Source organism: Pinus tabuliformis, chromosome 2_2 (assembly GCF_031772625.1).
Source record: "Pinus tabuliformis cultivar Carrire ecotype Pingquan chromosome 2_2, CPIR1, whole genome shotgun sequence".
NCBI classification, from domain to species: Eukaryota; Viridiplantae; Streptophyta; class Pinopsida; order Pinales; family Pinaceae; genus Pinus; species Pinus tabuliformis.
The window spans coordinates 576,756,633-576,767,901 of record NC_142300.1 but is presented as its reverse complement, the minus strand read 5'-3'; the positions used below and the strand labels follow the sequence as shown (position 1 = coordinate 576,767,901).

Genomic DNA, 11,269 nt, shown 5'->3' with positions numbered 1-11,269 from the left:
GTTATTGTGTCGAGATGCTCTCTCAAGTCGAGTATGGAAGAAATATTGTAATGTCTTGCCATGTTATGTAAACATTTTAACTCAGTGAAATCACATTAAAATGAAAATAAAAAATAAATTAAATTTAAAAAATAAAAATAAAATTAAAAAAATACAATTATTAATTATATTTATTGATTAAAACATTTTGACTTAGTTAAATTACAAAAAGAAAAATATAATTAATTACAATTAATAATTAAACCAACTTATATCCATCTTAAATCCAGATCTACCAAGTGCTGAGAGGAATCAAATCTCTTGAGATGCAAACCTCTTTTAGAGTGAAAAGAGATTTGATCTCTATCAGCGCTTGATAGATCCAAAGTTAAGATGGATCTAGGTTATTAATAACATTAATATTAATATTAAGATGGATTATTACATAGAATAATATTTTTACATTAATAATGTATTTATATTATAATTAATACTAATATTATTGATATTTCTATTGTTATTGTTATTATTATATTAATATTAGTGTTATTATTTAAATGTGATTAATAACGATATTATAGTATAATAGTAATAAAATGAATTATTACATCTGATTATATCATTATATCAATTATTAATATATTAATGTTATTTATCAATACTAATGCTAATATTATTTATATTAACAATGTTAATGTTAATGTTATTAATAATGATAAAAATATTAATAATATTAATAAATATTATTAATGTTAATATTATTACTTAAATTTTATTAATGACATTAATGTTATTATTTTCCAATGGGATGTCATAATCCACACATATAATCGTCCAACTAAGGCCTCCTTTGAGTGTGTGTGGAAGGAGGAACATAGGGATAGTTGTGTCCATTTGGCATTGTAGAGCACAACACGGTGGAGTATCCACCAAAATGAAGTTTATTTGCTACCTACATTGAATCAACCTCACTCAAAATCTTACACGAACAGTCATTGGTCTCATTGCATTCACTATATAATGAAGAAACTTGAGGAAACAAAGGCTACCATTGATGGAAATGCTAGTCCCAATGCATTCTTCGATGATTTTATGGAGCAATCGAGAATTTTCCAATCACTAATGTTGTTTTATGGTTAAGGAATTGGTCATTCTAGGGCACAAGTAGGAAAAAACTTGTTTGTTTCCTAGGCGAAGCTAAGCAATCAGAAGAATTAGGCCCTCCTAGCCTAGCCCATTTTCTTCTTTGCATTTCATTCTCATGTACAAGGTTCTTTTAATCCGTCCCTATCATTCATAGTGGGACTTTGCTTGAAACAAGGCTCTTCTCGTCATGAGGGATCCATCTCCCCTCAACATCATCAATTGGAATTCTCAACTATATTGCCTACTAGTGATTTTTGACATATCACTTGTGGTTGGTGTTTCCATCATTTTTGGTTTATGGTTTGTTTTGTTAGCCTCTCTATTAATTTCAATTCCCTCTCGGAGCATAATCATCAACACCAGATTTCCTCTCATTCCCAACTCCTCCTACTTTCCATGTTCACCCACCTTCCCCTTGACTTGGACATTCTTACCTCTCTGCTTGCTTTCTCGTTGTTATCCCCATAATTCTCATTCAGGTTGATGCTCTCCCCTGAGTTGTCAATATTCCATGCCAAAGGGCTCACACGAGGAGGGGGGCTGGAGATCATGGTGCCCACAACAACACCCAAGCTCAAGCCGAGGCCCATGGTTTAGGCAAAGATATGACCAACACATGCCATTAGTCATTGAATATGAAATTGCTAACATTGAGCAGGAGGTGGTCAATGAAAGAGATGATGTATCAAATTCAGAGGTCATGGTAGAGATGTCAAATTGGGTTCTAGATTTAGGCACCCAAAGAGCATGCCAAAACCAGTATCTACACATTATTTACCTATATTGGAAGATGAAAAATATGTTGGGCAAGGTCTTATTTAAACACAATGAAAGTAGAGATGAGCCACTTATCCACTTGAAGGAATTGCACCTACTTTATCAAATCATGGATTAAGGTCTGCAACGCATGGAGGTAGTAATCCTTCACAACATGAATCAACCACCACTAGGCTAGTCTGGGCATCCTCCTCCATCCAATTACTCTCTTCATGTTTTCATGATATGTTGCATCTTGCAGCTATGTTTTCAATTTATATGGCATCTACTTAATGTGCATCTTGTTTTCAAATTGACTTGTTTCCATGGTTTTTAGGCCAAAGTTTTATAACGTAAACACTTGTCATGTCCAACACAACATACATTTATGTGATATTATTAATATTAATAAAATTATCAACTTTATTATTATTATAAACCTTATTAATATTATATTAACGATGTTAAAATATTATTAGTAACATTTAATATTAATAATATTGTTTTAATATAAATATTAATATTATTTTAAAACCTACAATTATGAGGCTATGAAGATTCAACGTGGCCATCACAAGGCAACCAGTTACTGAGAATAAACGAATGACTCCGTTCCGGGGTTTTGAGGAAGGGGAAGGATCTGTTACAGCCTCCTTAGTGAGAGGAGAGATTTAGATTTCAGGAAATGATGATTCATTGAGGAAATGACAGGCCCTTCAATATAAACGGTAACATTATAATACCTATTTTTAAAGTTTAATTGAAAGACTTATTTACTTTACATTATTATAAAACCTCCATTAAGACCAAAACCTGAACCTACAATAAGGCTAGGAAGATTCAACGTGGCCATCACAAAGAGACCAGTTAATCAGAATAAACGAATTACTCCGTTCCGGGGCTATGATGAAGGGGAAGAATCGGTTATCACCTTGTCAATGAGAGGAGAAATTTAGATTTCAGGAAATGCTAATTCATTGAGGAAAGGACTGGCTCTTTACCATAAAGGCGAACATTATATAATACCTAATTTTTAAAGTTTAATTCAAAGACTTACAAATAGTTTGATCCAAAGCAGATACACACAGTTTGATTCAAAATTTCAATAATTTTTATTATGAAGTCTGTGTGTGAGCATCAAAAGTTTCTTTCTCTTCCGTTTTTAGTTAATTTTGATATGCGATTATTAATAAATTGTAATTTAATAACTTAAATATAGATTTTAAAATGTTAAAAACAAAATTATTAATAAATTGTAATTTAATAATTTAATTAATATAGATTTAAAAATGTTAAAAACAAAATTATAAAAATTAAAAGACAATAATGTGCTAACACCTTTCATTTTACACCATTAATGTAACTAACTTTAACTAGAAGGAACGCATATAAACCTAAATATATTTTTTATAACTGAAAGTCAAGTAAACGAGATCGAACTTCAATGGAAAAATCACATTTCCTGCTTCTTCATTAAAAAGATGTACCAAGGAAAAGAATTTCCAATCATTTAAATGTAAAGCGACTTATGTGCAGTGACAAAAACTTTCAGAGTTTTGCTCGGCATAAGAGTTTCTCGGCGAATAAATGTCCAAATTTGCCCGGAATGTCTGTGCCCATTCAACCTATTGGGCATAAACCCTAATAGACAAGTATATAATACCCTCACAGAGAAAACCATTTATTATTCGTAGATAATTGATTCGAGAAAGAAGATATACAAAAGAAAAATAATGCATAGGATAAGATTGAATAGTTTCAAAAAAGATGATTGCACATGGCCTGCCCAGAATTGAGCGAAACTGGAAATGAGAGATGGAGCAGTTGCAACTAATATGCTGCTGTTAGGTGTAGGAATATATTGTTAAATCCAGTGAAAACAAAACTAGCGGAGCTGCTGGCTTTTTAGGGAATCACAGCTAAAATAATGATATGCTGAGCTGTTTTACTCTGAGTGCCCGGTGTTACAACTAAAAGAAGTTTGGAAAGAAAATGGATGGTCTGTGTGTATATATAAGAGGATGGCGATGATGAGAGAAGCAAGGCTAAGGTCGGGTTATAGTCATTGCCCAGTTTACTTGTGATACAGACACGACACTCTTGTTCAATATATCTAATCAGTGCTCATTTTCTGCTTCCTGGTGTTGTTTTATTTGAAAATACAATGGAGTATATAAGGAGCAACAGTCCCATAAGCATTAGGAATGTAACTGCATTAGCCCAGCTGCTTATTCTATTGGTAATGGTAGGCAGTGCTGCCTGTAGCATGAATGCATTTAGTAATGTTGGTTTAAGGTCAGATTTCTATGCTCTTTCCTGCCCGAATGCTTTTTCCATCGTCAAGTCCGTGGTAGAGAAGGCCGTTGAAAGAGAAACTCGGATGGCAGCTTCTTTACTCCGTCTCCATTTCCATGACTGTTTCGTTCAGGTATTATATCTGTACATATACTATGAATATGGGCTCTACTTTCTCAGAATGAGAATGAACAAATATTAATCATGGTGTATGTACTGATGACTGCAGGGCTGCGACGGGTCGGTGCTGCTGGACGATACCCCGAGCTTCAAAGGAGAGAAGACAGCAGTACCCAATAACAATTCTATTAGAGGATTTGATGTGGTAGACGAAATCAAAAGCGAACTAGAGAGTGCATGTCCAGGGGTTGTGTCTTGTGCTGACATCCTTGCCATTGCAGCTAGAGATTCTGTGGTCCTGGTAATTATTATATTGATGCTCTACATCACTCTTCCAAACAAAATTTCTATATACATATACCAGTATAGCTTCGCTTTTATTACGGATCTATCTCGCCCAGAGAGGGATTAGTGTAATTTTTATTTTGAGTAAAAAAATAAAAAAGAAATTACATTTTAAGAAATTTAATCCCTACATTTTAATATATATATATACACGCCTAACTTTTCATATTTAATTTTTTTAAATAGATTGAGTAGATTATAAGTTTTAAAATTGTAAGTTTATTGAATTTAATTAGATTTGAGATAAATTTGAAAATTTTATTTAAACTTACTTCAAAATATAAAATAATAAATTTATTTAATATATATATAGAGGTATTTAACTATATACAGTTTGAGGGGGTCTAATAGTTAAGAGCATTTTTTTTCCTTCAAAGAGGTCACTTGTTCAAAACCAGGAGGTAAAGTATGTATGCCTTGGTAGATTTAGCAATAGATTTAGTAGTCAAATAGCTGCCAAGAAATAAATCTCTTGTCCCACAAACAAGAAGGTCTCATACACCAAATTGTTATATGGCTTACCAAATAAAAGTGGTGTTATCTATATATATATACCTTTATTTATTGTGATTAACCTTTGTCTCACAAACAAAAAAGTCCCATATACTGATTTGATGTATGATTTCTTGTCCAATAAACAAGAAGTCTCATATACTAATATACTAATTTGTCCAATAAACAAGAAGTCTCATATACTAATATACTAATTTGGTATCTAACTTACCCACTCAAAGTAATGTTATTGATATTAGATAGAATCCTGCATCACCCTCATTCTGAATTGTAAAATGATTACATTCTGAATTGTAAAATGATTATATTGTTGACAATGGCAGAGCGGAGGACTGAAATGGGATGCGATGGTGGGAAGAAGGGACTCAAGAAGCGCGAGCTTCAGCGGGGCGAACCACGATATCCCCGCCCCCAACTCCACTCTCCAAACTCTCCTCACAAAGTTCAAACGTCATGGCCTCGACGTCCTAGACTTGGTTGCACTTTCAGGTACTATTTACTACTATTATCAATTCATAATGCCAGTTGCTCTTAATTGTTGATTCTAAAATATTGCAATACAGGCAGCCACACCATAGGCCAGTCTCGGTGTATAAGCTTCAGGCAGAGACTTTACATGACGACTAATGCTAATTTTGAGGAAAGTTATTCTGCTGAATTGAGATCGAGATGCCCCAGATCCGGGGGAGATAACATATTGTCCCCCTTGGACGTTGTCAGTCCCACCAAATTTGACAACCACTATTTCACCAACTTGGAGAGCTCTAGGGGACTTTTGATCTCCGACCAAGACCTCTATGGCAACCAAAACGGCCAAGATGATCAAATATCCTCCACCACCACGGCTTTAGTTACTGAATTTGCGGAGGATGAGGAGAAATTTTTCCAACGCTTCGCAGAGTCTATGGTGAGAATGGGAAATATTAAGCCACTCACTGGATCCAGGGGAGAGATCCGAGAGAATTGCCGCCGTATGAATTAACGAAACACAACCCATCTGGTATTTGTCGACAATTACATGTGACGAGCAATAAAATATAAAAGAGAGTCAGAGTAGGCCTGCATTAGTTAGGGTATTTAGATAGCACCACCTGCTTCCTTATCTCTGATAATTACGTCTAATGGATGGCATGTACTCTCTTTCCTTTAATAAAGTTTTCAAACGTATTTTATTTTTAACGTTAAAATGTATTTCTTATTATATCTAGACTTTGCTTTTGCTTTCAGTGAACGTGGAAGGATTCTTATTTTTATTTAATTATTCTTTTAAGCTGTGATGATGAAACATGTTAACATATTTTAGTAATTTTTTTATATATTAATGAATAAATTCAAATATTAATTAATTTGTATTTTCAAATTTATATATTTATAGGTTTATTTTTCCACACATATTTAATATAGTTATGAAATTATCATATAAATTATTAAAAAGAGATGGTATTATGTGAATATATGTTTATTTTTTAATATTTATATGATAGAATTTTGAAATTATTACACAAATTATCAAATAAGAAATGTCAGTATGTGAATATATATTTATCTTTTCACATTTATCTAATATGATTATGAAATTACCATGTAAATTATCAAATAACAAATGATACTATGTAAATACGTGATTTTATAAAATAAATATGTAATAGCCCAGGTTATATGGACATTTAACTTGTTTTATTGTTTTACTTATTACTTTTATTTACTGTTATGATTTTGTCATCATATGCTCCATAAGAACATTAAAGAATTATGGCCGGGTGGCCACAACATTTTTACAAGTAATGCATAATAAGAGTTAAAACATTTTTGCAAGAACTAAAATAAACAACTTTTAACCTCATGAGACAGTTAAGGTGGTTACTCACCTATCTCCTCAAAACGCCTAGGGGGTTGGAGAATTGAGGAGAGGAAAATATCAGATTGGTCAAAAAGGGTAGAGTGTTGCAACAAAAATTCCTTGAGCTGGGTGGAATAAACCAGTGGGAAATTTGGAATTCAGTCATAAGGGTATGTGACTTGATGTTGGACAACCAGTCCTATTGCTTCAAGATACCCAGACTAAGACAAACCTCATAACTATTGTTGGCAGGAGGAAGAGCTCGAGGGTGAGTTTGGACGTAATTTCTAGACTCACGGATGGGTGGTGAGATCTTCCCAAAGAGGAACTACTGGCTACAAGACAATGAACAAATAAGTACCTAAACTTTTTATGTCTCAATGATTAATAAAAATTGGTAATTCTAGTGTTTTTAAAGTACTGTAAACAAATGAAATTAGTACTAGAAAGATCATTGTTAATACAATTTGTGCTAGGAAACAGATAATTATTTCTTTTGTGTCTTAGATTAAAATTGATAAAACTATGTACTTGAACGAAGGTTAACTAATACATGGTGTGTCCATCGGTTACAATCTAGACGAGATAAAACTCAAATAATGAGTGGAAAGCGTGAATCAAAAACTCAGAAAGATCTTGAATAGTCGCACAAGAACCAAGAAACTGCATAATTGAAAATAAAGTCGAAAATCAATGAGCCTTGAACCTTAGAGTCAAGAGTGAACCTAGTTATTCTCCATAATTATAGCACAGACATAACTGTAAATCAATGGACTGGATATGCATATATAAACAATGGCGGAAAGCCGGTTGCAACATTTAAAGCATTTAGAACCTAATTAAAAAAACAATACACAGACCTTGCAGGGAGAAGGCCCATTTTGAGATAATCGAACATATAGCATATAGCATTTCAAGCAGGGTATTCGAAATAAAGAAATGATATTAATTATTAACCAAACCAACACCATAAACTGTTATATTCAAAACCCTTTCCATTGACACAAAGACCATTTCTTGAAGAAAATTACACATCAAGTTTGTATTTGCAGGAAATCTTTAGAATTTGAAAAAACAAAAAAAACCCTCAACTAGGCTATCTGAACAACCAAGTAATGACTTGTTCCCATAGGGAACGATGGAAAACTTTTGTTCATACTAACATTTAAGAGTATTACGACAATATTTATAACAAGAGGAGTCAATAAATTATAAGCACAGTAGGTGTTCAAAGCTTAACATTAAAACAGAGATTGGGTCACCCATCCGGGTCCCAGGTGAGAAGGCCACTAAAACACTACAACCCAGGAAACCAGGGCAATGCTACAACCAGACATCCACATGCTAAGCAGTTAGGCAACCAAAGGACTTGTTGAATGATAAAATCCCTTGAGGGTTTAGTGTTAAACCAACCTGAATGGCAGCAGAGAGAAAAGAGATATGAGAACACTGCTCCAGAGGCCGAATCGCTAAGAAGGAAGGTTCGAGGAGAATGTGTACCTGCAACCAGAATCAAAACCGGGTTAGGAGGAACCTCACCGAGCATTATTACTGAATGGTAAAAGAAAACCAGAGCAAATAACTCACCTGTGAAGTAGTTCTGGAGCTGCGATACTCACCTACACGGTTAACCAAGAACCTTGGGTTAGATTCAAAACCCTTTTCTCTTTAGCGAAAGAGATAGAACCCAAAAATCTGATAGTAAACACAATCTTTACTTGGGTGAGGACATTTGTTTCCATAATCATTTCCTTCTGAGGGTAAGGAGTCGGCATTAGCAGGAACCACCTGCATGGTTCAAGATTCTACTTAGAACTCATACTTGTGCCTCTAGGGAAAGAAAAACATTGTTAACAATAACTAAAATCTCGAGGAAAAAAATGCATAGATTACCCGAGGGATAGCACATATAGTAGCTTGCTGATGAGTGGGGTCTGGGTAAGCAGAAACCCTCATCACCATGGAGAAACACATACCATGTTGCAGAGCAACCAAACTGGAAAGCAGAAAACCCAAATGACCTCGACCGCAGCACAAAGCAAGGGATTTGGTTACCACAAGACACCCTTGTTGCTCAGGACCACTGGAACCACAAGCTTTGATTGCATAGCACAGGAGATGCCAAGTGTCCCGGGTCACATGACCTTTTTGGAGTCGTGTACCAAAACGATTAAATTTTTGTTGATTAATGTGTAATGTGCATTGCAGCGAATGGATATCTTGAGGTTTGCCTATCATATGCCATAAAACCAATGTAAAAACCAATGTAATAATGTCATATCAACTGTAAATTCCATAGATGGCATTGATTGCATGCTGGCAAAAATCTAATGATATTATTTTCTTATGGTCTGGTAAATGATTTGCTTTGAAATGTCTATTACAAGTCATATCAGAGCTCAGGTTTACAACACTGAGACTTCTGGGATATATATATAAATACAATATAAAACAAACTAAGTGGATGTGAATGGTTGAACACAGAGATAAAGACAAAGAGGGTAGAGAGCCAAAAGAACAGAATGCAGAGGGGTTCCAGACCACTGAACCAGCCAGGAGCGGCTTATGTAGGGGCCAACCCTGATATGTGGATACAGTTAAGAGAGGAATCTCGACAGGCCAATGCGGCCCTACTTGAAATTGTTCAACAGTTACGTGCGGAGATGAATAATTTGAGGACGGATAATGAGAGGTTACAACAGGAGCAATACAGAATTCTAAAAAGCCTGTCTGATTGGAAAAATCAACAAGGGCCAGACCCCAGTACTGGTAACGGAGAGAAAAATGTGACTATCCATCAAGGGGTAGATAATTCTGAATCAGAGGAAAGACATGAGGATGAAGAAGGACGTTTTGATAATGTTTCTGATCAACGAAAATAAAAAAGACAGAAAGTTGAATTACAAGGGGAATTCAAAAAGATAAAACCCTCAATCTTTGAAGGTGAATCAGAGGAAGCGACGGAAGCATGGTTAATAGATATGAATAAATATTTCCATATCTATGACTACAATGATAAACTCAAGGCATGGTTTGAATTTTATCAACTAAGAAGTAAGGCCACCCTTTGGTGGGAAGAAATAAAAATTGTAAGGAAAATTGACAAAGAGCAGGTCACATGGAAAGAATTTCAAAAGAATTTCAAAGACAAATATTTGACGGAACATTATTATGACGAAAAAGTGAAGGAGTTCAATGATTTAAGGATGGGAGCCTTAACTATGGGTGAATATGTGAAACGATTTACCTCTTTATTACGGTATGTGTCATATATGCAGGAAGAAAAGGCCAAGATTCAACGTTTTATTAGTAATCTACCTAACTTCATGAAGGAGAAGTTGGAATTTGATTATCCAAAGATGATGGATGACACTGTGCTAGAAGCCAACATCTATTACCAGCAAATGAAACAGAAAATTGAGGGTTCGAAAGGAGGTTTGAACCAGAGGGGAAGAAATTTTCCCCCAAATAGACAGACAAAAATTTCCAGTGGAAGGAATGTACAACAAAGACCCTTTAGTAAATTTCCAACAAGGAATCAACCAAAGGTTCGAGCATCTACTGAAAATAGGCAGACTAAGGGAGTTAATAAGCCTACTAATGACCAGTAGAAAAAACAACCTCTGCAGTGCTCAGGGTGTGGAGAACCCCATTATTACAAAAAGTATCTGCATAGACCAATAATGGAGCAATTTTCGAACATTCAAGAAGCTTTCATAGTTGGGGAGGTGGTGAGGAGCATTCCCATAATTAATGATACACTTGACGACCATCAAGTAGAATACCAACCCACCATGATTGAGTCCGAAGGTATGATCGCTAATCAATTGTTAGTATGGGGTCCCCCGGGTTAGTTTTGGGGTTAAAAACCCAAGTTTTGATGTAAATTTTGTAAAAAGATGTAAAGTCTCCACAAAATGTGGATTCGAAGCGTGTAGTTAGTTAAGAGTCAAAAAGGGTTTTTACCCTCATATATGTAAACTTGAGTCGGTTTTGGAGATCTACCCATGGTCCGCGGACCATGGGATTATATAAATAGGTATGTCTTAGAGAGTCTAAGGCAGATAGAAGGATATAGATGTCTTTGTCTATGGGCATGATGGAAAGAGTCTAGAGAGGTAAGTCTTGGAAGAGGGAAAGGCTCTGCTGCTAAGTGCGTAGAGGCTTAGGGTAGTGTCCGCAGCTGAGTGCGCAGACCCCTGCAACTGTGTGTGCAGGGAAGTTTTGAGTTTGTAACCTTATACAGAAGATCAATAAAGAAGACTATTGTGGAAA

General features: G+C 34.9%; 1 protein-coding gene across 1 annotated transcript; it reads left to right on the top strand.

The window, feature by feature from the left end:
• Positions 1-4,091: 4,091 nt before the first annotated feature.
• Positions 4,092-6,136, top strand: LOC149193981 (peroxidase 49-like). Its single transcript, XM_089407119.1, has 4 exons — positions 4,092-4,309; positions 4,406-4,597; positions 5,478-5,643; positions 5,718-6,136. Exons 1-4 carry the CDS (start codon positions 4,124-4,126, stop codon positions 6,134-6,136), a joined length of 963 nt encoding a protein of 320 aa, XP_089263245.1. The 5' UTR covers positions 4,092-4,123.
• Positions 6,137-11,269: the final 5,133 nt, after the last annotated feature.